The sequence below is a fragment of the Dermacentor albipictus genome, chromosome 10 (genome assembly GCF_038994185.2).
Source record: "Dermacentor albipictus isolate Rhodes 1998 colony chromosome 10, USDA_Dalb.pri_finalv2, whole genome shotgun sequence".
NCBI classification, from domain to species: domain Eukaryota; kingdom Metazoa; phylum Arthropoda; class Arachnida; order Ixodida; family Ixodidae; genus Dermacentor; species Dermacentor albipictus.
This window is the reverse complement of record NC_091830.1, coordinates 74947915-74975534: the sequence shown is the minus strand read 5'-3', so window position 1 is coordinate 74975534 and position 27620 is coordinate 74947915. Positions and strand designations below refer to the sequence as shown.

At 45.1% G+C, this 27620-nt stretch overlaps 1 protein-coding gene across 2 annotated transcripts in view; it reads right to left on the bottom strand.

The window, feature by feature from the left end:
- Window positions 1-27620, bottom strand: part of LOC135898878 (dual specificity protein phosphatase 8-like) — a 134765-nt gene that overhangs the window by 8258 nt on the left and 98887 nt on the right. For both annotated transcript variants that reach the window (XM_065428073.2, XM_065428063.2), the window contains exons 4-8: window positions 23547-23715; window positions 21629-21949; window positions 19389-19512; window positions 12591-12815; window positions 5925-6212 (exon numbers count right to left, since the gene is read on the bottom strand). In XM_065428073.2, coding sequence (XP_065284145.1) covers window positions 5925-6212; window positions 12591-12815; window positions 19389-19512; window positions 21629-21949; window positions 23547-23715 — 1127 coding nt within the window. The remainder of the gene's footprint in view (window positions 1-5924; window positions 6213-12590; window positions 12816-19388; window positions 19513-21628; window positions 21950-23546; window positions 23716-27620) is intronic.

The following is a 27620-nucleotide window of genomic DNA, read 5'->3' as shown; positions in this document are numbered from 1 at the left end:
AAATATGCACGAAGGTAAAAAACACGCCAATATTATGGCAAGATAAGCTTTATTTGACCGCTATGTATATGAAATTTTCGGCTTAAATGTGAACTTTTTCATGAGGCAGTAATAAAAAAACGGTGAGCTGTTTTGGAGGGAGTGAAGAAGAAATGGCACTGCAGGCTTTCGTTCAGTACAGCAAGAGGAAATCCTCTCTGCTAGCTTTAACTAAAATGGCACATTATAGATAACATGCTTTACTGCAACATTTCAATATAGGCAAGATATTGGACAAGCCCTCGTACTGTAACCCTGCCCAGTACAGTTAATTTCCTTTCATGTTCATGGCAACAGGTGGAATTGACAAATCTGCACAACTGATTCATGCATTAAAATTTTGAACTCCACATGAATTAAAATGCAAGGGCTGAGAGGGCTGCACTTAATTCATTTCTTGAACAATACATGGCATTGCCTGGGAGTTAGGACAGAAAGAAGTGATTGAGCTCCTGAATAGGTTATGCTCACGCTAGGCACCAGAGCAGCAGTGTTCATCTGATAAAACGTGCAACTTCTTACAAGTCTAAAAACAATAAGTTCTGTCACACAGCAATTTCAAATTACACAATAATTTCATTGCATCATAAGTACTAATAGCAACATTTGACACTTGTAGTAAATGTAGTTGTCATACAATGTACAAACTTAAAATAAAAAGCAGAACGGGCAAAAGACAACAAGGTCAAATGTATGGAAGACTGGTATACTTAGTATGCGATAACCAAACTAGACCATATATCGTACTGGATTTTGTAAAAATTGAAGAGTGACTGAGTTTGGAATTTGAAATTTAGAGCCGTGACGGTTATTAGTGCCACCAGTTCAATTATAGCAAAGAGATCGTTACACTAATTCATGATTTTGTGCTCTAATGTTTCCTTCCCACAATTTGCGTGTGCTTTCTACGACTGTGTGCGTTACAGTAATCATGACCAGTGTTCCTCCTTAGGTAGTGACGAGATAATGTGCTGCAGCTGCTGGATACCTTACTACAGTAGAACCCCACCGTTACGTTCCTCACTGCTGCGTTTTCCCGGCTGCTATGTCGTTTTCATTCGGTCCCGGCATAGCTTCCATAGGATCCAATGTATAAGGAACCCTGCTGTTACGTAGTAGCTGTGAAAACGTTCCCACATGATACGTCGCAACTTAGCACCGCAAACCCGCCTGGGTGAAAGTAGGCAACGTGCTCCAACCGCCATTTTGGCTTTTGACGAGTTTTGGCTTGGCTTGGCCGGGCTTGGCTATGGAACTGGCTGCAAGCCGCACACCAGTTCGAGAGGCAGCCATTAAGTGGCCATTCGTGAAAAATGCTCTCACTATCATCACTGTGATTACGATCACCGCATGGTTGTTGGACGGGTCGACTCACGGAGGAAGAAAACTCAGGAGAGGCCCTGATGTCACTCTTTGTGGAGCTAAAGTGAAACCGGAAGTTGGCGTTGCTCGTGGCGTTGCTCTGCCTATAGGGCCAGCTCTCCTCTCTTGTTTACATTTCTCCCACGCCGCGCTGCACGCAACGGGCTGCTCGGATGCGCGCGCTCCGCAGCAATACTAAACAATCGTTAGCACGTTAGCATGATTACACCAAAGAGGGCAAAATTTCCCGCGGATATGCCTTAGTCCGTTGCCACTGCCGTGGCGCGGTGACGACGAGGAGCACGAGCCGCATGATGCCGGGGAGTTGCCAAATCCTAGCTATGGAGAAGCCGTCGCAGCTCTGGACCTCCTTCGCAGGTACGTCGCACCTCACAGCGACGCTGACAGCAATGCAACCTTCCAGGCTATTGAGAAACGTGTGGCGATTTCTAGCGAGCGAAAGAAACGGCAAGCCACCATTCTGGACTTTTTTTAAGTCCTCAGCACACTTTGTGGAAATAAATTGTCTATAGTTGAAGCTGCACTTTTTTCATTCATTTTCGGAGCTTTCCTCACGGCTGCGTTTTCCCGGCTGTTACGTATTTTTCCCCCGGTCCGGTGAGAAACGTATGAACGGGGTTCCACTGTATATATGTACATCGACAATTTGATCTTGTGGATAAGAAAAAAAAATTCAGCGACGATTATGACACTCGCTAATGCGAGATTTGAGTGGGGCTCTATATGCGTTTTCATTTTGCAATATATTGGCTGGCATGAACAATCGGTTTTCTGTGGCATGTTGCAAAGGGACAAAGGGAGGGGTGGCTGCCTCGCTAATCTGGAGATCGCCAGAGGCAGCATGTGGGCGACGTGGCCGCAATTCACGGCGGCCCTCGCAGATGGACCTCCCAGACAGCACGAGCTATTCTGGCACCACCTCGTAGCCATCGTCGCCCAACAATGCTTTCCTTCTCACGCTTTCACCACTACCTCCTCCTCCGCTTTCTTCCTCACATCTTTCATGCTTCGCAGCGCTCTGCGTTTGCTCGTTCATTCTTTGCTCGTTTGCTCAGTTATGCCGACGCTCGCCGCGGAAATGGGCGTGCAAGAGCTGCAGTCTAAAATCTGGGACTTTATGCTTTGACATAAACGCCAACGTATCCGTACGATTTCCTGTGTTAAGTAATCTGGCTGTTTTTTCTTTGCAACACAGAAAGTTTACCATTATCAACTTAATTTCCTGTTCTCCACACTAACAATAACTAAAATGAGAACGGTTGGTGCCAATAAAATTAACAGTTAAGCCTAGATGGCAAGAAATACATAGACAGTTCAGCATACCAAGGGACTTTGCTACGATTATTTTAGAGTTGCTGACATGACTTGACCAGCTTAAGTTAGATTGATAAGAGGCATCTAAAGGTGAATGATAATTCTAAAAGATAAAGTGATAAGTTACAATAATGAAGCATTACTGCTTAGTCAATTGCTTTATTCTTATAAAAACAACACAAACTTTGTTTTTATTTCTTTGCATTTATTTTAAGTATGCTAGAAGTGACCCATAATATAAGTTCCCATAACCAATTGTCTGACGTCACGTAAAGCTCCCCTAAGTTAGCCCTGGAGAAGACGACACTGGTGTCATCAGCATACATTAATATCTCGCCAGTAGCAGGAACATTAACAATATTTTCACACGCACTATAATAGATAAATAACAGGGAGCCCAAACAGGGCCTTGAGGCACACTATAACTGACTATGCTTTTTTCAGATTGAATAGCATGGAAGTCAAGTGCGTAGATAACTATGGATAAGGTATTGTGCTTTACCTCTGTAGCTGTATGCTGCAAGTTTAAGAAACAAAGTATCCTGTTTGATGGAATCAAATGCATTTTGAAATCTCAATAAATTCCAAGTAACATATTGTACAGTATTTCTGCTCATTTTAGCTTTAATGTGCACTAATGCCCGTTTTGTTGGCTTGCTGTTTTCAAATTTGAAGTGTTCTTGGAGATGCATTTTGGTAATAGAACTGTATTAAACTGTGGGTATGAGACTCAGGAACTTAAGAGAGAAGCGATAACACAGATATCAATCTGTAATTGCCCAACTTATTGTATTTTACACCTTTATAAAATAAAGTCATGTGAGCAAATTTTAGCCTATCAGGGAAACTACCAGATGACATTTCATTGAAGATGTGAGTGTATGGCTTTGCAATTTCATACACAATGACCGTAATTAGTAAATATTTAATGACACCCTCTCTGGCTGCTTACTTGATTTCAAGAGCTTTCAACATCAGCACAACTTCATCTTCAGATGTAGGAGCTGAAATTAGGAAATCTGTCAAAACTGCTGGCTTATTTTGTATAGCAGGGTGTTGAAGAAACTCATGTGGCTCCTCTTGTGAAAAAAAAGAAATTCAATTCTGTGGTTTTATGCGACTAAACCACGATATGATTATGAGGCAAGCACGCCATAGTGGAAGACTCCTGATTAATTTTGACCATCTTGGCTTCTTTAATGTGCACCCACACAGTACATGGTCGTTTTTTGCATTTCGCCCCCATCAAAATGCAGCTGCGGCGGCCGGGATTTGATCTTGCACTTTTGGACTTAGCAGCAGAGCAAGGCTGGTAGCTCCTCTCGTAATGTGAACAGCTAGTACATACTAATGTCTGCAAACTTGACAGATAAGGACATTCCCCGCTTTATCGCAGCCTTCCCCTGATACAAGCGATGATGATTACAGTCGAACCCGGCTATATCGAACTCGCAAAAAAACGCCTATCAGTTCGATATAGAGCATAATTCGATATAAGCCTGCTAAATAATTGGATGCCATAAAAGCACATACCATTTATGAAATCACTTTATTGATGAAACTAGCTTCGTTTCGCACGAAATAGACCTGCATTTTCTTCTGCTTGGGCAATTTCGCTGCGTGCGAGGCACGCACTTCCCCACGTTGTCTAAGGAGTCGGAGCAGCTGAGGCCGCAACATTCCGCCTTCGCGCAGAAGCACCGGACTAGTGCGAGCGCACCAATCGCTTCGGAGGATGTGGGCCAAAGACGGTCGTTGCTTTCCTCGTTGTGCCCATTTTCACTTGTGCTCGGCACGATGCCGGCAATGTAGTCTTTGTTTCCGGGCTCTCCTGTGGTCGCAACACCATCATTTGCGCTCACAAACTCGTCCACCGTTGATTTGTCAACAGCTTCCGGAAATTCTGACACCTCGCTCCAAACTTCGGCAACGACAACGGCTTCATCGCATTAATCAGAATTTACAGTCATCACCGAGCACGCGGAAGTCGGTACGGCTTAAGCAATTTCGGATGAACCACTCGTACACGGCCGCGCGTACGCGTTGGGCGCCACAGGCACCGGGTCGTGAGTTCAGCCGCTTTAGCCCTAATCTCCCCCTTATTCTTCAAGATCGTGCTGAGAGTGCTCCTCGAAATCTTGCACGCTGCGGGGACATCCGACTTGTCACCGCGTTCGACCCGGTTTATTATTTCGAGCTTCACGATGAAAGGCGAATTCTGCCGCCTCATCACGCCAACACTGCGGGAGAACGCGCACACAATGAATCAGATAAGCAGCGAGACAACTAGCACTTTCGCCACCTTGCACGACGAGGGCACAAGAGCCTCTGATTGGCTGTCGGAGCAAGCGCTGCGGGCGGACGGGCCAGGATCATTTTTTTGTAGGGTGGTGTCGGCGGCTCCGAGGTAGCGCAGTCACGTAGGGAGAGCGGTTGGATGGAGCCGCGCCGCCGGGTTTCCCTTCACCGCGAGGGAAAGCCAACTTCCGGGGGCACTTTTCGCCGTTTGACGTTCGATATATAGGGAGTCGCTACTAGTTTTGTTCGATGTATGCGTAATTTTTGCTATATATACTCATTGTAACTATACCGTGTCCAGAAATTGTTCGATATATGGAATAATTCGATGTAAACGGGTTCGATATAGTCGGGTTCGACTGTACAGCGTTAACAGGTATGAGATGAGCTGCACCCGAAACTACGGGAAATTGTACGGCCAGTGTATGGTATATGCTAGCACTCTTTACAGAGACAAAGCTTTCGAGAAATGGCTTCATATGTTGGACAAAATTGAGGTTGCAGCGAAGGGCATCACACTGGCAGCAAGAGTGACAGAATCCCATGAGGGTGTGTGAAATAAGGGCTTCTGTCAATGCTCCTTTTCTTGTGAACCAGTCTTACTTTTTGTGAGCAACTCGGAGTAGCTTGTTGCCTTGGCTTAAGCCACACCATCGGTCAAGTGTATGCATTTCTTCGTACAACAGTCGCAGCTTAATTCTCTAGAATGAATATCGATACCTTCCTTAACAAGTGACTATGCAAGAAGTAACCCCAGCACTGAGAAACTGGAAATAAATTTATAGCAGAAAACACTGTCTTGCCTACGACTTCTACCAACTCTCATTGCAGCAGGCGTGAAGACAAAATACAGCTCTAACTCACCACTTTCCCACCGTAACGTCTCTCACCTGTAAGCACTGTCATGGCTGCGAGTGTCTCTGCGTGGCTCAAAGTTGCCTGCCTTATGCCGCCGGCGCAGGACGACCTCTTCCTCTTCGTCCGGCGCCGTCTGCTGGTGCTCCGGGAGCCGGCAGTCCGTGGCTGACAATGACGACGCGGATGCCAATTCTTCCTCCGGGTGCGGTCCCAGTAGTGGCCAGTTCTGGAGGTTGCAGCTCCGGCTGCGCTGCACGTCTCGGCGGTTGCTACTGGTGCTCGAGCCCCGCAAGTCCAAACTCAGCCGGCAAAGGGACCACCTGCAAGCGCAGGAGGCACAAATGAAATGGAACGGTCTACTAATATATATTTAGGCAACAAGAGAAAACAATTCCCTGAGCCACTCAAAGGAAAGTCTTCTGATTCACACAACCGAGCTGTCGGTGGTACTGCTAGCAAATTGTTTCCAGATCAACATATAGGTGGTGTAAATTATTTGGAAGCCTCCTAATACAGTAAACTTAATTGTACGAACGTTGGTTTATCGAATATTTCAGAATAACGAACTTTTTAAAAATTCCCGGCAGTTTTCTTATAGATTCTATGCAAAAATGTTTCACTTAAACGAATTTCGGAACAGTCAATATTTCAGTTTAACAAACTCGCTCAGAAGACCAAGGCTTATTTTTACGGTCAGTTCAACGAAGTTTTGCACCCTGCACTGCAGGCGCAACCGATGCCCACCCTCATCAAACCGCTGCTCCAGCGGCAATGTAACATCGCTGGTGCTACAGCGCCCCTGGGGCAAAGCGGCGTTGCAGAAAACGAACAGCAACGAGGCATGACCTCCGAGATTACCCACACAAAACGCGCAAGCATGTGATCTCGGAGGCCACGAACAAAGTAACATCACTGGCACTTACAACGCCGCCAGAGCAAAGTGGCAATCTGTCACACCACAAACCATGTGGTGTGTGCTTTTTTCCGACCGGCTAGTCGCGGCATGGTCGTCGTCTCTTTCCTTCCAGCCTCGTCGGTTCCGCGTGTGCACATAAATGACCCACGTGGTGTGTTTTTCATTGATATGTACAAATACCATTTCACACATTTCTAACACTATGGATGCCATGTCTTTTGCTCCATGAATTGCACTTCAAACTTTTGACTCTGTATGCCATGTCTTATGTTGGTCTAGTGAATATTCAGTTTAGTGAAGTTTCTGTTAAGTGAACTATTTTCTTTGGTCCCTTGAAGTTCACTCAAGTGAGAGTTCACTGTATATGGCTCAGCGACTTAACAAAAAGCTCTGCGAGACTAATTTTAAGTGTATCCAGACAGCGTGGACAGGTAGTGGAAGTAAGACATGGATGAGAGGGAAGCATTGAATGACATGTGCCCCATTAAAATAAAATCGGTATGCAAAGTGGCAAGAAGTCTGGGAGATTATGATCTCTGGTGCACACACCAAGAGAGAAAGGGAAAGGAACAGAATGTGACGACACGGTGCAGTCAACTGCTACTTTGTTATCTATGAGCAGCGGACTTGGGCCCAGCATGCCATCGTCTGTATTCTGAAGGGTCTGTGTACGTCCAATAAAAACGCACGTCTTCACAATAAGTGATTCTCTACACGTTCTCGGAACACAGCAAGGTCAAGAGAGCGCAGGACTATGCGGGATTTTGTAAGCTACGCACGTAACTTCGGATAGTGCTTCGAACTGTAATGCAAATTCGAGGAAATGAGATAGACCGATTCATTTGTGACATGTGCACATTCTTCATTTGCACATGACAGTTAAAAGAATGTGGACAACGTAAACATTACTTCATTCTCAAGTTCAACAGAGAAAGTGGAAGCATAAAAATTCTGTTCATAATACAGTCATGACCACTTTTCCAAATGCCCGGTAATTCGTATGCTTTCGCGGCACCGCCACATACCCCATAGAGTCAATGCATAACGATGTCTGAAACTTCGGAGATAAAAAACCGTTGCTGTTTGATTTTCCAGACTTTTCCCTATGATTGCAGGTCAGAAACTGTATTAACTGTAGCCACCACCACCGCTATTTTGATTACCTCGCTTTCTTGAACTGGTGCTTTCGCACGCAGATCCGCTAGCAGCCGTAGCCACGACCATGGTAAAATGCTAGGCCTATCTACTTCGGCGTTCGCTACCAAGCTTCTTGCTTTTTGGTGCCGTGTTTTTACAGGGAAGCTGTCTACAGCTAGGATCCCGGGATTTCTTTGTGGTGCAACGTCAACAGAAAACTATCATCATCTATGGCTCATACCCCCATAAGACGGAGGTGGCATGCACTCGTCAAAGTGAAGTGAATAGTGCATACATTCTTTGGAATCACGCATACAACATACAGAACAGCATACGTTTCAATAAAGATCATGCTAAAAACAAGCATTCGACCCACAACATTTATAAGGCGCTCCTGCACCTACGTGCAATGTGAAGCATGTAGCACTCCCCTCATACATTTCCCAGCAAAGATTATTGCGGCACAAGCTACCTCAGTGATGGCAGCTTGACTGTAGCATACGAAGCAGGGAGTGAAGGACATATGCCTTTGTACGTAAAAGAAGAACCCACGTAGCAACTGATTTATGTTGCGACAGTGCTATGGCAAGACCACGTATAGCGAGGACTCCTGAAGAGCAGTGTGCACGACGTGCAGCGAATTCCTCTTTTCTCTGGTCAACTTTTTGTAGTTACAGGAAGTAGCAGCACAAGCCAAGTTGCAGGTTGTCAAAATGTCTTGCACTAATAATTAGGTAAAGTACATGTGAATGTAGTCACGTGAATAATTTCAACCTACGTCGCAATGGGTACACTTGTTCTAGTTGTCGTTTACAGCTTTGCTGTCCAACCACCTTTGCAGTGCGTATTTGAGACCATTTTTCAATGAAACAATTTGCCAATGTTAGCAATGGCGCTGACTCTGCTTTTGTGATCCTTACCAACGGCTTTCGAAGTGCAGAGAGCCCGATGCTTTGCCTAATGCCTGTTTCAGAAAGTCAGCTTCGCCTCAATATAGGAGTGTTATGCGGCGAAGCATACCAAAAGTGGGAAGGGGGCAAATGCCATGGGACACGGTATGTTCCCTTCAATTATACACGCGTGCACGTGCTGTCTCCTACCCCAGTACTGATATGCCTAATATGTATACTGGCAGGCTTTTGCATCTACTTGAGACATGCCTGTGGCGATTCGAGCCCATGGGGGCAGTAAAAGGCCTGCATGATAATTTTTTCGCACGTTTTCGCGGCCCCTAGGGAGAGTCTGAAAAATCGGCCGTTGACTGTACAAGCAATTACAGAAGATAGCAGCTGATGGAATTCCTCTTTTCTTTATTTGCATCCACCACATTTGACTGTTGCAGCTTCTGATTCAAATAAATTTGTATGAGCATGCCTTCTACGTTCTAAGAACATCTGAGCGCATTTTAAGTTAACAAGCGTATCACGTAGAGAATGCTGTGAAGATCACCTGTTGTGAACATGGCAGCTCTATGCGCAGTGGAGAAACCATTAATTGAAAAAACAATAACATGCTCTTCTCTGAATTGTCGCAGCTTCTTTCTACACTGCAAACACCAGCAGGGGGGAAGGACGACGTACGAAAGAACCGCATTATGTGCTGGCGTGGAGTGAGCAGTGGTTTACACGCACAGCAGCCGCTTTGATCACTGCTGCCACTTGAGCTGTGTCAGCAGAAAAGGAGGAAGTGCGGTAGCTTACCACGCCATTGAAGCCGAAGTTTGCTCCATTTCTTGACTGGGAGGCCACAGACCAGAACTGCCAGCTTCACTGGCTGTCACAGAAGGACTGTCAACAGCCACTAGTGACAGACATTTCATCTGTTCGCAGGTGCTTGAAGTACTGTTGAGTGTCCATCGCTTGTGATGCAGGGGTGAGCCGATTAGGTACGGAGCACCGTGGGATCCGGCAAAGAAGCTGCTGATGTTGCGGCGCTATCCGTGCACCAATCTGAGCCTCAAGCGACTAACTTTTGGGACACTCGCTGGCTCGCTACACATGTGGTCGAGAGCCATCGTCTGGTCCAGAGGAACATTTCACATATCCACAAGAACTTTTGAAGAACTCAGACTTAAGGGTCATGAGCAGCCACGATTCTGAGTTATCGAGTGCACATCACACAGCAGCACACTCCTGGCAGCACACTAAATGTCCTCTATTAAACCATCCATCTTCCCCAGATCTCTAGACAAGTAAAAGCAGTGATGTCATGTCTGTCATGTCAAATGGGTAGCCTGAATTCCTCAAAAACTCCACCTTTGAAAAGCAACTTCAAACGCCATACACAGCACACCTGCGGCGGCGGCTTGTATAGTGCGTAATGCAAAGGCAAAGCAAAGGCACCTATGTCCCAGCAATGCAAGGACAAGCGGACTACAGAATAACAGGTTCGCCATAGGGAGTCGCACTTTCGAATGCCACCTCAGTCGGCTAGTTAACAGCACAATGAATGTCATTTTGCAAGTGAAATACCCGATGCCTTCGTGTGTTCGTCTTGGGGGTGCTTGAACATATTGAAAGACATTGTTTGGGCGCCTTTTTGATGAATTTCTCGAAGTCTTGAAACCACTTGGTCGCGATCTCAGGCCGAACCCCACAAATTAATCTGCTCCAAGTGAGCATGGTACTGTACCGCAGGTCTATGTTCATATAAGCAACCAATCACTAAATGGGCATGCTACAATGCTGCTGTGAGCTAGACGCTTGAGTAGTGATGGTTCAATGAGCGGTTCACAATGAAGACGTGACTTTGCTGAAATGCTCTTCTCGGCGTTTCAATGATCATGCCTGCTAGAAGCAGCTCGAGTAGAATGTCATCATCCTTGTCACTTCCACATTGATTACAATGGCTAGTAGCTCGCAGTAGTAGAAGTCCATTATTTACAGTACGAGCACTTCCTGTATGCCAACGACCCTCCTTTGGGTGTCTTTATCTATAAAGTGGAAGGGAGGGAGGTGCTGACATGCCCAAAGAGACCAGAAAGTTTGCAGGACAACAGCTGGTGGGACGCACCATACATTTTGGTTGCAAATAAGCTCTGGACGCCCACTGTCATCTCTCATGCTGCCATTTTAAGCAAACATAGTAATATCATGACCATTATGAAAGGCAAGTTCTAAGTGCCGAGAGGACTTGATTGCGGAGGCTAAATGCACATTTCAGATCAACATTTGTGTATACATGGCAAGTATCAACCTGTACCTCACCTGCACTTCTGACACCTCCACCTGCAGCTTACAGTGTTGTTATCTCCAAACCCAGCACTCGCATTACAGTTTTTTAATGCGATAGCAATAATAGACACTTGAGGTACATTCATGCTAGTATTGCAGTACTTATCATGCATGCGCAGCTCACACACAGAGGGTTAGCTTTCTAGAGATGTGCAGTGCATTTGGCTGCAAAAATGACCGACTGCACCGACATGCTCTACTCAATCAGTGCTGCAGCAGAGCCAGGCCAACACTCTGTGTTATTCCAGTGCTGGCAGGAGCATTGCACACACATGTACTTGCATTCTGGCAGGGCATCTGTGCGTGTACCACACCATGGTGCCATACACAGGTCTGAGTAGAGCAGAAAGTAAACACCGAGCTAAAACTATGTGACGCTCTTATTGGGCGGTGAAAAGTGCCCATCGTTTTCCATTACTCTCACCTCATGCACCAATGAGGTGCGATGCTTATAATGTCAGTCATGGCTAGGGTTGCCAAGTCTCGAGTGGACAAAGTTGGGACAGAGGGGTGGGGGTTGGAGACGGGAGCAGCTGGCAACGAGAGATTGTCAGTGCAAGAAAATGCCAGTCTGTACGTACAAAGTTTCACCAATTTCTTTTAGTCCAACCGTGTCGAGATTTAAACAAAAAAGGTGCAGTATACTTGCCCGACTAACATGGCTACAAATACAGGTGGGGCTACTGCAAGCAGTAGAGCCCCACAACAGAACCAGAACTAAAAAAAAAAAGAGAGAGAAAGCGACACCAACTTCTTGTTTATAGCAATGCAAAATGTGCAAGTGTGCTGTCAGGCATCACAAAAAGGAAATTTGGTCTATTTATTGCTGTCGAGTAAGAAACAAAAGTGACAGTCGGAACATTTGGCCATCCGGACTGAGTCAGGTTGGGGTATGGGACATTTATTCAAAAGTTGGGACTGCCCTACTAAATTCGGTATAGTTGGCAAGTCTACTTGTGGCACTCGGTAAGCCTTGCACTGCACGACACTCAATAACCTGCTTGCTGCATTGCACCAACATGTTGCCCTGGCATTTTGTTAGAACACCATCCAAGAAGCTTGAGCACAATGCTAAACCACTTTAAGTGCTTTGCCTTCCAGGCTGTAACTGCCAATCTTCTTTTCCTACATACTCCGTTACTCTATATGCTCTTCTGTAACACTGCAGTCATGCACCAGAAGACGATTAGTTACCTAGGATCGTCAAAGAACATAAACATAGTTCTGCAGTGAGACACTTGAGAGAAAGATAAATGAGTGAAAGGAGAAAAGCAAGTGGGCAGAACAGGGAGTACCTTCATTTATTACAAGTTTCATTATCACGGTGAAAATTCCAGACATCGGTAACTTGCGCAAAGGTCGTAAAACGTAAAACCAGGAAACCATGAGAGGGGACCAGAGGGCTAACTGACCGTGGGTCTGAAGCAGGTCGCACAAGGGGGGGAGGCCGCTCCCCCTCGCGGGGCTGCTGCCGAGGCTCCTCGCAGCAGCCGGGGGGCCTCTCTTCCGGCAGTGGTGCGCTAGCGGCACCCCCCGTCCGCAGAACAGCTTCACCACGTAGCTCGCGCTCGTACTCCAACAGCTGGCCAAGGAAGTTGAAGTTTGGCGAGATGCTGGGGCGTTTAGATTTGACGTACCTGCATGAAACGAGAGCATGCTGAGCTTTGTACATCCGCCTCAGGCGGTGCGTGCAGAATTAATGGTGTGTGTCAAGATAATGCCCGAAAGTTAGCCTTGCTAATGAAAATAATGACTCATTGCTCACTCCTCGAGACACCTCTTGATTGGACTTCTCCTGTAACATTAATTCAAATGTGACATGTGACATGTGCCAGAAAAAACTTGAAATGCAGACAGCTTGGTGTTTGTTACAGCTTGGTGTTTGTTTATGGTATTAGTTATGTGGTCACATAGCAGCTAGGCTACTATTTTTGACAGCAAGAAGTTACATAGGGCAAATCTGCCATGTGACGAGGTATGTTGCAAGTACACTGCAACAGAAGTAGCCAATTGTGCTTCCATTTTGAATTATTCAGTACTTGCGAGTAGTTTTGGAGCAATCTCATTTATTCATACCTCGAAGGTTCCGAAAGGGACATACATACAAGAGGGCTTGTGTACAGTTCATGTTCTGTATGCACAAAACTCGAATTCATTTATTTTTTGCTGCACCTTGTAGGCTATTAGAAAGATCCCCATATCCATTTTCAGTGTGCCAATTTTTAGTTCAAATAAGACTTAAATTTTGTAATGAACAAGCACAAAAGGAAGCCACCACTGATCAGAGCTAGGCTCCATCAAAGGCACATGAGTATGAAACACTTAGAATGATTGACATATTGAAATTATTTGGATGAACAATATTTAACCAAAATGCTTGCAAGCAGAAACCAGATTCTCACAGCTTCTATATGAGAAAAATACATGTTAATTTTCAATCACCAGCCACTAGTAGCTGCTGTTATTCAAGATGAATTAGTCACATAGTTTTTATGATACTATAGTGAGTTAAGCTATTATATATCAGGCAGAAGCAAGAAAGATAGTAAAATATGTTAACATAATAGAAGCTGAGAGTCGTGTCACAGATAAGACACATCTAAGAATTTTCTTTCTTCGCAACATTTTACGAAGGAGCCGTTTTTTTGACGACTACACAGATACAGGAGAAAAGGTGATGGTAAAACTTGAAGTATATCCAATTGCATTGCAGTTCAAGTTCTGGACACAACAAAATGTGTTGAATGTTAGGAGTTTCTAACATTTCTTATGACTAAGTTGTTTATTCTTTACTAATTATTGTAAAAAAAATTAAATATGGAGTTTTATGCGCCAAAACCACTTTCTGATTATGAGGCACGTCATAGTGGAGCACACCGGCAATTTCGACCACCTGGGGTTTTTTTTAATGTGCACCTAAATCTAAGTACACGGGCGCTTTCGCATTTCGCCTCCATCGAAATGCGGCCGCCGTGGCTGGGATTCGATCCCGTGACCTTGTGCTCAGCAGCCCAACACCATAGCCACTGAGCAACCACGGCAGGTTCTAAATATTGTCAGGCATGCTAGAATAGGTTTGGGCACATTGGCGTTGCATTTTAGCCTTTAGCTCACAAAAGACGCAGGGACAGGGTAAACATACATATGTATGCCCTGTCTTTAGCAGCATAAAGTGGCTCGTGTAAAGTGTGCATAATGCCTACATGACTTCCATTCCCATAGCATTGTTTAATGGCACTAAATATCTTTCCAATTGCAAGTCCACAACAGTGCAACTGGCAAATGCGTAATTCATAGAGAACTTCTAAAAGCGAGCTACAAACCGGACAGAGGCATGGGAACAAGCATGAAAAACACAGCACTGCTTCCAACAGGCATTTATTGAAAAGTTAACTCAATACATACTCAAGAAAAAAGATTTGGCACAGACACTTAACACTGCTTATGTATGGGAATGTGAAAGCATTGTAGTCACTTCGGTGAAATGTTTTCGCTTATTTATTCATCTGCATGCCATTATGCACGTTGTAAAGTTGCACAGCATTCCTTCCGAGATGTGATGGTGCATTTCATACACTCATGATTTGGCATTTAGAGTGCTGTTACCGTTTCCCGTCACGTACGTGGCTTCTACCCACTATGGGGGGCTTGCCAAGGAATTGATGCGCAGAGTGCAGCAGAGCCATTTCACATTGAAGGATCGTTAGTGTGTGATAGAAGACGATGACGGTGATCAGCACACCATCAAAAGTGTTTCACACGCTTTTCCACATAGGGAAGACATCGTACGATGCCGGGTTGTGTAAGACACTGAGAAATTTGACGCCAATCCATACAAGCAAATGAAATAAACTTCAGCCTCAATACTTAATTGAACATAACTTCAAAAACAGCTACATGACCAGATCCTGTGACGTTTGTTCATGTTGGCCATTTTTTTCCCCCCAACAGCACTTATCAATTAGTTTTTAGTATTGCGTGGCTGTCACTTTCTTCCTACATGACACCCTCGAACATATAGTATAACAGGCAACTAGGATACTACGTTGGGAAAAATACATCGTTGTAGAAGCTCACAGCTAGCCACTTGGCTGCACAGGCCATATAGGAGGATCCAAAGTTCCTGGATAGGACTGGTATGCAACGCTATTTTTTCAAAAAGACCCGACTTGGCACGGTCAACTGGAGCTACATGTAAATGTTCATAATTGACACTAAAGCGTGGCCACTCGCAATGGCCTCCACCTACCTGCTATACAAAGTGATACAGCCCAGACGACATCGGAATACCGGCATTGCTGCTTTCACTTTTCACGCCTGAGAGACTGCCGTCTGAACTCGTAAGCTCATTTTCTACCTTGAAAACAAAAGGCGGACACATCCAAGAAAGAGGGGGGGGGGGACAATCTTGAAGTCATTATGGTTGGCAGGTAAGCACAGGGTTAGGGAGGGACTGATGACAAATGCATTTGGACAGGCATAAAAAAGGTAATTGTCATGGTGGTCTCAAGCTGTGCTTTGCAGTACCTTGCACATGGGGGCACGGTAAGAGTACTATGCAAGAGTTGGGCTAAAGCTATTAAGTAGCTGCAGTAGAGTCATCATGCGTAATATGGTAACACATTGCTGTAAATGTGCTTGGCGAGTAATGCACATGCATGCAAAGCTTGTATTTAGGAAAGGGACGAACTTCATTATCTTAGCTGTTTTCATAGTCCATAGCACAATATGGACTGGTACACTTCATCACTCATCTCAGCAGTTACAAAAGATATTCACTGATGATTATGACACTCCACAATATGAAATTTGAGCGCCGCTCTATCCATATTTTTATTTTGCGATATATTGCCTGGTGCAGGCAATCTATCTCATGCGGCATGTTGCAAACGAAGCGTGGCGTGACTGCCCGGCTAATTGTGAGGTAACGAGAGGCAGCACGTGGGTAATGCGTGGGCACAATTCGCAGCAGTGGTCGCAAACAGACCTCCACTCGTATAGCGCTTCGTTGACATACAGACGACGTGCGCTACTCCGGTGCCATCTCGCAACCATCGTCGCTGAAAAGCCAGTCTTGTGCAGCCCTACGCTTTTCTTCTCACACTTTCACCATCCCTCACCATCTCCTCTGCTTTCCACCTCATGGTTCCCCTGCATCCTCCTCTTGCGCTTTACTCCTTGTGTTCTCTTCCCTATCGCAGTCTTTCATCTCCCGCTGCGCTCAGTGTCCACTTTCATCGTTAGCTGTGCTTGTTTGCTTGCTTATGAGGGGCGACACCTGACGCTCGCCGCAGGAACAGGCGTCTAACAGCTGCGCTCTAAAGCTATATGCAGAGCATACTTTGCATCAACTTCCAATGGCACTTCCAAGCATACTGCTGAATACGAACAGCAACTTTTTATTCCTGGTACAGGCGTGAGTTTTAGTTGTTGGGCGATAGCACATCAACCATGTCTGTACGAGACGTAGCTCTGCGAAACAAACTGCTTCTCGGCTTTGACATGGCAAATTATCCGCAAATTTCCGTCTGATGGCGTGGCGTAGTGGTAAAGTGACGGTCTTGGGATCTGTAGGTCGGTCGTTCGAATCCTTGGCGGAGCAGTTTTATTTTTTACTTTTTTTCTTTTTTTTATTGCACTAAAGCGCTCTTTCTTGCTTTCTGTATTCAAAAACATATATACGGTGTCCAGGCACTGCATATTTAACGCGCTAGGGCTGTTTTTCGCATGAGTAGCCAGTGCCTCCCAGTACGCCGCGCCTTCCCAGTGCCCCAGCGTCCAGCGCGCTGCACTGGGCCCATAATCCGGCGCACTGGGTCCCAGTGGCACTGGTTTTTGCAATAGGGATGCTACAGCGTAGACCGACTCCTACCAGAGTGTCAAACTAAAACTTTTTTTCGTTTCTGTTTTCATTTCAGTTCGGCAAAAATGGCTCCGTTCCAGTTCAACTCTGTAGTGAAAAAATAAAGGGCCAAACCAGTTTATCTTCGTTTGCATAAACAAATAATACAGTAAAAGAGCATAAACAAAGTCTTATATTGTACAGAAATTCGAAAATGCCCCAGGGCTGCACGTAAAGATTAGAAACTGCTACATGTGCTCTTGCACACGTAGCTTGTAGATAAAGAAAAAATCCTATGCGGATCCAACGCAAACGTTGGAATACGATAAAGCATAAGTGAAGTGGTTCAACAAATGCTATACAACAAAATTGAGATGCGTACAAGTCTGCTTAGTGTTGAGTCAGCAATGTCACGAGAAGTAATTAAGGTGATGTATGTAGAGGGAAGAGTGGTTATGAGATGTATATGCACAGGTAAGTACAACACTTGTGTATATACTTACATTAAAGACTCTATATACTTATAGTCAAGGTTACGCATACCCATTCCAGAGGAATGGCAAAGAATGGGCCCATAAGCAGCGGCACACACCAAATAGACCAAGGGTGGGTAGTCCAAATATAAAAAGTTTATGAGCTATCATAAAGCTATCATATCAAGTTAATGAGCTATCATCATCATCAATGGCTGAAGCGTCGTAGTCTTCCACGGCTGGCTCCGTTGCCGGTCATCACTATTGCATAGAATTTTACTTCTGTCATCTAACAGGGAGGCAGCGTTTATGGAGATATGTGCCATTGCATAAGGGGGTATGAGCTTAAGGGCGTTTCTGTGGTCCGACCACGATCGTTTCGCCTAGGCATATACAGCTTCGCTGTAATAAGTCGTAATATTTCTTCAGTTTACACACCAGTGTTATCAAAAGTGACTGCCCATCATCCAGGCATTTCCTAATGGAGAAGAAATTGATGGTATCCAACTTGAAGCGTTCACGACTGTATTACTGATATACCTGTTTCATGACAATGCGCCATGCTGGAAACTGTACGGACAGTGCTGCCACTTATAAAATCACAGGACACTTGTGTGCGTTTGCAAACGACATGGCTTGGTTGCACTGCAAGTGATGGCAATGCATGAGTGAAAACCCCAGAACTGGTGGCCCATCTGTACCAAAAACCACTGTATTTTTTTTAGTTCTTTCTTCTTTTTTTTTACAGGAAAAGTAATGGAAACTTGCTAGGTGTAGTCAGCGGTACCTTTAGAATGTAATGTTGTCCTTCGTCACTGATAAACAACTAAAGCCAAGCAGCTGCCAGAATCCAGGAGTTTAGTGTAATGCATAGAATGTACAGATTCACTACAGGGCCTAGTTAGTGTGCTCTAACGTATTCAGTGGAGCAACGCCACCCGTCCCATTTCTTTCCTGGCTTACCAAGCATCCTCACATGGTAGGAGTGGCACAACTACTAGTACAGAAGAGTAGTTTACTTGTACAGCCTAACTAAATAGTATTCATCTGTAGTGTCGTTATATTTTTTCTTGTAGTGCACCTTCGTGCTGAGCTACAATGGTAAATTACACTTCTGCAACACTGTATAGGTCAGTCTTCGCAAGTGCAAAGTCTTAGTAAGCGTGAAAAACACAAGATGAGCGAATGGTAGCAATGCCACCATCAAGTTTAAGCACTACATCTACGCGACATGGATTTTTACAGCGCCCTTTCGGGACTAGCTTGTATAGTTCACTGATGAACAGAGAACTATGCTGGGTTCTAAAGGCATTGAAAAATGCAACATAACAAGTTCCAATAAGTGCTGCACACTAAAGCACTCAGATGCATGAAAGTACTCTGAAATCCATGAGGCCGTAGCAACATACAGGCGTGGCAGTCTGTGCAAGAAATTTAACAAACTTTGCTGCTCATTTCGTTCACTAGTAGGCAATCCTTATCCACCAAATAAATGAAGACAACCTTGAAAGAAGCCTAAGCGAAAGTAATTTGTGTTTGCTCTCTAATGAGCCTTTAACTAGCATGCAGGATCCCTAACATATTGTGAACCCAGTAGTACGCAATCTAAGCCTTGAAATCAATTAGCTTGTGCTGGAGTAGGCAAGCCAATATACACGCATTACTCCTTAGATATATGCAGCGAAAGATATGAGCACTGTGCCTGTATAATATGTGCATGTGTAAGCTATATGCAACAAAGCTGGCCACAGAGTGGGGAACTTAGCCGGCTCTGGGATCTGCTGCCACAAGTGCAAACCAGTCACGACATGCCTGCCATTCGCGTCGCTCTGAACACAGCAACCTTGGGACTGAGTTTTGCCACAGAGAAATCATGCCTGCGCGCAACTGCTCACCGGTAGGCATCGTCTGACGAGAGGCCCAAGTGACGCATGACGTACGCAATCGCCACAGTTGGAGACCGTGACACGCCGGCCAGACAGTGCACCAGCACGCACCCGCTCGATTCCCGCACCTTGTCTGAAACAGACGTAACAGAAACAACACAAAAGCCCCCTTAAAGTGCTGCGTCAATATGTGTACTCTGCACACCATGGTAAAGGCCAACTGCAGAGGAATTTCATGTCGGTCAAGTTCATAAAAATTTTTGGATCATATGTGCACGAAACAACTGTGGCAAAGCACTAAAGCATGTGATCGTGTAGGTACTAAAGCTAGAAGCACATCAATGACCTTATAGCAGACTTCGTGAGCACCGTGCGAAATTTCACTGCAGTTGGCCGTCAATGACTGAACATTCAACCAGCAATGCAAGCAATGAAGCTAAAAGCGTGCGCCATACATATTAAGACTTCTCGTAGCACCTGAGCTGAGAAATCATGAAAAATATGAATGAAGTGTGTAAAAATATGCACTGGAAGATAAGACATCTGGGATTTTGCTGATGGGGCCCGTATGTGTTCATATAATGGTTTTTCTCTGTGTATGTGTGTGTTGCCAGTGTTTCCAGTGCTGTTCTTGTGCCCAGTATCGGAATCTACTTCAGAGAGAAAACTTTTCTTAGTGGGCAAGAAACAGTGAAGGAAGGAGGAAGGTGACAAGTGGTGGTTCACCAACCTGCCCAAGCAGCTAACCTTTTGGAATGTAAGCAGAAAAACAACTTTTCAGCGACATAGTAATGATTAGTGGCTTTAAAGTAACGTGAACTGTTATTGCCTCCCGTGGCACCCTCGTGTCTTTGGTATGTGCACAGTTAATCGAGTAATTCAAGATTTAATTTAGTTTATTATTGAGTGGACTGGTGTATCATTGATGTTCTCATACCGAAGAAACACATACAAAAGAGAGCAGTCTCGCGTTGGTTCAATATTTTTTAAGAACCCGTTCCACTAACATAGATCACTTGGTATTATATATTCAGGTATAAAGCTCGATGTGTCCAGTGCAATACAGAAGAAAACACACATACGATATGCCTGGTTTGCTAATGTATTGGCTGGTAAGCCAGCCTTTGATGCCGGCCCATTAGCAAAAATGTTAGCAAAACAGACATTTCGTATGTGTCCTCTACATTTTATGTTGCACGGGTGTGCGCACCCGCACACACACACACACACACACACACACACACACACACACACACACACACACACACACACACACACAAAACGTTCGTTCTTTGAACCTTGACGGGATCAAGAAGATTTACTGCATTATCCAGCAGGTCGAATTAAACAAGTGCAGAAAAGAACGTCCAAACACACTGTTGATAGATTTGGCAGTATTTGCCCGATTATAAACGCCCCTGAATCAAACGCCCGTTCGCTTTCTATGTGCCCAAAGGAGGAAACTAAAGCAAACATTAACACTCCTATACAAAGTAGAAATTAACGCGCACATGATTTTTTAGCAAGAAAAATGGCCGAGGGTCTAATATGTGATGCACAGTGACGGCCGGTTTTCTAAAGTCAGCTTTGCCGCGCAATCTCCTACAGTAAGCTTCGGCGCAATACAGCATGTCATGCGGCAAAGCACACAAACGCCGCGAACGTGCTCTTTGGTCCAATTGTCTTAGGAAAAAAAATGGGGAAAAAAAGGCGCGCTTCAGAATCGGTTAAATGCCGTAATCAGACACTGAGCTGCTGTTATTGCTTGAAAAATCCTCTTAGGGCCCGCCGAAAATGGGCGTTTTCGAAGGGGGTTGGCGTGTGTTAAAAGCATTCATTGTCTCCTAAGCTTTGCCAAGAAAGGCGCCGCCAGCAAAGGAGTCGCTATTGGTTTCACCGTAGGGGTCAGGCGCGTGTCTACTCAAGTTCAAATTAACCAGCGCAGGCCAATTTTCGGATCGAAATACGAAACGTTTGGGCGCATAGAACAGCATGGGCACAGGCCGAGACTTTCAGTTGGGTTAGAGTTAAAGAAAAAATCTTTCGTTAATTTGACCGGTTAATTCGACATTTCGGTTAATTCATATTATATACTGTTGGCAGTGCAAGCTTAAAGGAAGCAAACTTCTGAAATAGCGGTGCTTTCACAGAACGTAACCCAATCAGCTTCGCAAGACTATGTGAAATACCTTAAGCTGAACATTACCGCCTACACAGACAACCCACACCCAGCTGCTAGACAAACTCACCCAGGAAGCGGCAGGCCCGAGCGAAGTGGGGCCGCAGCTTGTCGGCGTGGCTGTCGTTCACCGGGATGCGCAGGAAGTGCGCGTCGGGGATGAAGTCCGGCTTGGGGCAGGAGGTGCTCACGTTCAGCTCGTAGCAGATGTTGTGCGCCGCCAGCAGCTCGGGGTCCTGGGCGTCGCGCTGAGAGCCCAGGAAGAGGAAAGGGAGGATCCGCGTGGGTCCCGCGGCGCTCAGGCACGGCTGCGACAGGGACGTCAGCGGGCCCCGGGAGCCGCCGTCCTCGCACAGCGTACGGTGACGGCTCGAGAACTCCAGCAGCCCGCCTGCATCGCATAACGGTCAGCCAGCGCTTAGAGGGACGATAAACGGGCAAGTTGAGCAGTAGTAGGTAAACACCTTTCAACCTGTCCGGAGCCGGGGATTGGGTGAGGGAACAAACGCGAGTTAATGATATCTTAGTTGAAATCAAGAAAAAGAAATGGGCATGTGCAGGACACGTAATGAGGAGGGAAGATAACCGATGGTCATTAAGAGTTACGGAATGGATTCCAAGGGAAGGGAAGCGTAGCAGAGGGCGGCAGAAAGTTAGGTGGGCGGATGAGTTTAAGAAGTTTGCGGGGACAACATGGCCACAATTAGTGCATGACCGGGGTTGTTGGAGAAGTATGGGAGAGGCCTTTGCCCTGCAGTGGGCGTAACCAGGCTGATGATGACCTTTCAACCACAACAAAAAAAGGAGAGAAAAGGAAAACAGACCACCCTTGCCATGAGAGGAGACCCGGTAAGCCAGACAGAAAAAAAAAAAAACTTGACTAGTGGCGACGCCACGCTGAAGTTCACGCAAAAGGTCACCGTGACGTCATGACTTTAAATTGTGCGTACTCGGGCCTAGTTCACTGTTCACTGGTAAATGTGTCCGACATATTATTTGAAAAGAGTGAACGATTCAACCTCGCAAATTTCAGGAACTTTCACTGAGCCACAACAGCCCAAATACAAAAAAAAAATACAGATCCGTGACGTCACAATGACCTACTAATGCTAACGTACGGGCGCGAATTCTCAAAACTGAACCTTTGACCTCCCTTTTCTAATAATCAAACTGCTACCGAATAAATGATGTAGATAACGCTTTGAGATAATTATCAGTTTAAACTGATCAACTTTTTCTCTGTACTGTCCCATTAAAGGAAGCTTCGGCTCAGGCATGATAATGCCTCTCAAACATATGTAAAATGCAGAATCGCTTTTATGAAACAACCCATGACTGATTTGAATTAAACTTGTTGCATTTGAGAAAGAGTTACCTTCTGCTGACTGTCGAAAGCTGAATTCTGAGTTAGGACCTGGCATTTTCTGCAGAAGCTGCTGGAAAACAGCTATGGCACTTTTCTAAACTGCATCCGTTGGAGCACATAAAGCAGGAAAAATTTATATATCGATTCATATCTCGCGAAAGTTTGTTGCAATGCTTACGAGGGTATTGCAAGATTCCTACTCACACATTAGCAGTGTACCACTTATCATGCATCAATATTTTTTTCGCTTTCGAGATACTATTTGATTCAGTTTCCGAAATTGTTATATCGTTTCTCAATGCTTTGATAGAGTTATAAACTTGTTTCTATTTCTGAAAATTTGCAATTTGCATCCATTTTTACGCAACACCGACGACCTAAATAAAAATCCACTTCAGTCAGTCACTAGATTCTTTTCTTTCAAGTACGTGGACAGCGCCAAATTCGATGTTGTGGTTGCCGAAAAAAAAAAAAACTATTTCGCCTTCGCCGTGTATTTAGACAGGAGGTGCAAGCTAAAGCTTCCCCTTAAAGCTTCTCCCAGGGATCAAGAGGAGGAATCAGAGGAGCGACACTGGTGGCTGCGGCGAAATTCCGAGACCCCGGTAACAACGACACTCACCTGCAAGCAGAGCCACACGCCCTGGAAAAGCCCTGGCCAGTTTGGCAAGCAGCACGGCGAGGAAGGAGTCATCGCCGCTGGGAACCGACCACGAGCCCTGGTCGTACACCACCACCTGCTCGACCCGCTGCTGGCGACCATCGGATGGCAGCAGCTCGCACACGCTCACCTGTGCGACAGCAGACGGACCGTCATCTCGCACCTGGTCTCACGGGGAGCACGGCACAGGGCAGGGCACAAGCAGGTGGAAAGGACGAGTTTCCATTTATTGTTCTTTAAAGGGACACTAAAGCGAAACTATAAATCAGTTTAGACTAATGAAGCATTAAGAACCCTGCAGGCAGTCATTTAAAAAAAATTGTTTGATTATTAGATGAGAAAATGAAGGTCCAAGTATCAGTATTTGAATTTCGCGCCGAAACCCCAGCGCCGGTACGTCAGCGTGACGTCAGGGATTCCAAAGTATGTTTTCGCATTTGGGCCGCGTTGGCTGAATAAAGGTTCCCGAAACTTGCCATGTTTAATATTTGATTCCTTTAGAACATATTGTAGTCAATCTGTACCTCTATATATAATTAGTAGGCCCTAGAAGATGCCATCAAAATCCAAGACGCCACAGCCCCCAGTAAGTAGGCGTCGCCACCTGTATTTCGTTCTTGCGCTTTTTCTGGCTTACCAAACGTCTTAGCGTTGCAAGAGTGGTGTTTTTGGTGTTGTAGAACGGTAATTTACTGATGCAGAAGAAATCATTTTTCACTTTAGTGTCTCTTTAAATACAATGAATGGGTAGGAGACGATATACAGACGAAGGTTCAAGTCAAAGACTGCAACGGGACACTCGCTTAACAATAACATTGGACAGACGTATGAAAGATGAGCAAGCTAGGCAAAAGAAACAAACACAATCGTGAAAAATAAACAAACAGAAAACAGAAAAACAGAAACAGAACAGATAAACAAAAACAGATAAACAGAAAAAAATTGGTGCAGAACTTGGCAGTGCAACCGGACAGGAAGTGTGCGCCTTCTTGAATGGCTGGACTCGTCATCTAGCGTGGTTAATAGAATGTAGCCGGTACTTATCTTCTTGAAAAAAACAAATACAATGTACGAAGGTCGGCCTAAATAGGAATAAATATGGTGACCACCACCCAAACTTTTTTTCATTCAGCTTTTCCATCTGGAGCACACCTATAGCACAGGAACAGATGAAGGACAAATAACCGGGACACAAGCGCTGTATTGAAAATAAAGGTTTCGTTTCAGTCTGTACAAACACGAACAAGTAATAGAACAGACGGCCACCAATGTCGAGACACACAGGGAACGTACTACAAACGCTAAACGAACAAATTGAATACCTAAAGGAACAGTACACACCGCACTACATAGATGTCACAGTTCGCATTCACCGAGGGTTTACTCGCAATTCCATGTCAGGTTATTAAATTAAATTATAGGATTTAACGTGCCAAATTAGTACATGACCGGGGTAGTTGGAGGAGTATGGGAGAGGCCTTTGCCCTGCAGTGGGCGTAACTAGGCTGATGATGATGATGATGATGATGATGGGATTTAACGTGCCAAAACCACTTTCTGATTATGAGGCACGCCGTAGTAGAGGACTCCGGAAATTTCGACCACCTGGGGTTATTTAACGTGCACCTAAATCTCAGTACACGGGTGTTTTCGCATTTCGCCCCCATCGAAATGCAGCCGCCGTGGCCGGGATTCGAGCCCGCGACCTTGTGCTCAGCAGCCCAACACCATAGCCACTGAGCAACCACGGCGGGTCCATGTCAGGTTATATATTGTTACTGCTTCTATAATTGATATTGTGCAATGATTGTGATGCGTGGCTCCAGCGCTCGTACCTTGAAAATGTGAAACACAGCCACACTGAGTGCAATGTAGGCAAACAAAACCTCTGCCAGATAGACCGATCTTTGTTTCATTCCAGTTCTGCAAAAACTGGTTCAGATCCGGCTCAATCCTGGAGCGAAAAACGTAGCGATTCAAACTGGTTTGAAGAAATTTATGTTCGTTTGCATAACTTCATAATATTTATAGGTATACAGCATGAACTTATTTTGCACAAAAACTTCATATTGTAAAAAAATTTTACGTTTTTTTTAAAAGTGCTGCACACTGGTGGTAGCTATAAAAGAAAAGACCACATGTGCAAGCGCAAATCAGAAGTGATGCGCCCCTTTTATCACATCAGCTTCAGCTTCCAACCAGCGTGATCGAAAATGACCGCGTAGCCAGGAAATGCTCCTCTGCATTATAGCAATCGTATATGGGTCCCCACCACCGGATAGCTGTTTGACGGTTGCCCCGATTTGAAACACAACTGTACTAGCATGCATGCCTACCGACGTGACCGATTAAGGACCACAATGCGGTTTTAAACGTGTCGCCATTTCTAAAATTAGAGGAAGCTCGCATGCAACAAGTGCAAGCAGTGCATGGGTGAAAAGCAGTAAAGGTGGCCAAGAAGAACCGAAAACAGCTATTTAACTTTTCTGCGTCATTTCGGAATGAGAAAGACATCGTTGCATTTCAGCTCACTGCCCAGTTCGCGCAGAAATAAGTGTTTTTGGTTCAGTTCCGGTTTGTTACCACATGCCCAGTGAGGTAAAAAGAAGCACGGGCAGCTAGAAATGTTGATGAAGATAGTGGATGCCCAATTTATTTGTGCACGTCACAATTCCCTCTGACAAGTTCTAATGAGCTGACAAACTCATCTCTGATGAGCTAGAAAGCTCCGGGACTATTGCGTATTTCCCCACAGATAATGTGCGCTTCGGTGAACAAAACAAACTATTAGACTCCACTTTAAAGGCAGCCTACAAAAATGCTAGCCCCAAAACAGCAATAAAAAAAAGGCACGAGTACTTAGTGTCTGCTAACGTCAGTTATGCTTAATCACACACCACCCCATCTCACCCCCCCCCCCCGCAAAAAAAAAAACAAATGAAAAAAGCTTTTTTTTTTTTTGAAAAAGTTTCCCTAGTGAGTAAAGATGTAAAGACACGGCCATGACCACTCCACGTTTCCGAATCCAAGGTGCAGCGGCAAGGTTTTGAGGCTATTCTCGTGCTGGCTCAATCCCAGCTGTCTATTTCTGCTAGGAAGTCCGGGGACGGGGAAAAAAGAAGGCTGCGCAAGTTGTATTGCGCTTTGCCACTCAGCGAAACGAGCTGTGCATGTTTGTAACCAACTTAATTTCGAAATTTCTGCTACACAGGCAGTAAGCGAATGCACGAACTTCAGACTTTTTTTTTTTAGTTGCATCAAATTAACTTTGAAGTGGTGCCTAACACGATGGCATTGGGCCCCTGTTTCCTGAAACGCTGGCCAGATAAATTTGCCATTTTCAGGTGCTTGGCAGAATTTCTCCACCAATGACGCACCGGTGCCATCATGTTATGGTGAAAAGTCAGAAAACTGGCAGTTCCTCCAAAGGTTCCTCCAAATCGAAAGCGACAGCACGGTTTAGTGTTTTGCTTTAATTGAGATCCTGAAACGCTGTTCGAATTATTGAAACGCTGTTCGGCTGGTTAGCACACAGGTGTCACTTTATAGCAGCGTTAGGGCTTATCGTAAGCTTTACGCATTACAGCTGGCCTCTTCTTCACAGTTGTTCTGGTACTACTTCTAATGGCTAAAGATAAAAATAAACGGATATTAACCAACCCGCTCTCGAGACTTATATTTGTGACATAGAATTATGGCGTGAATGGCAGTAGCGCCTAATATGGCCGTTTATCAGAATATTATCAGAAGAGCTGCAGCTATTCCTCCCGTGTTCAACTAATTTACTGAGACATCAGGACGCTCTCAGAAGACACACCCTTCTTCAACAGCAGAGCTTTGCTTTGCAGACTATGTCGGCTCGCCCAAACATATAGTAACAACGGCGCGTGCAGCTCAACCGCAGTCAAATTTTACACATGAAAAGCAAAGGAAGTAGCGCCGACGTCTTCTTTTTCTCAGTTCACATGTTTTGCATCCTCCCTTTTGCATTTCATATCGTCACGTTACGGTGATGGTGAAGGGAAAGATACTGCC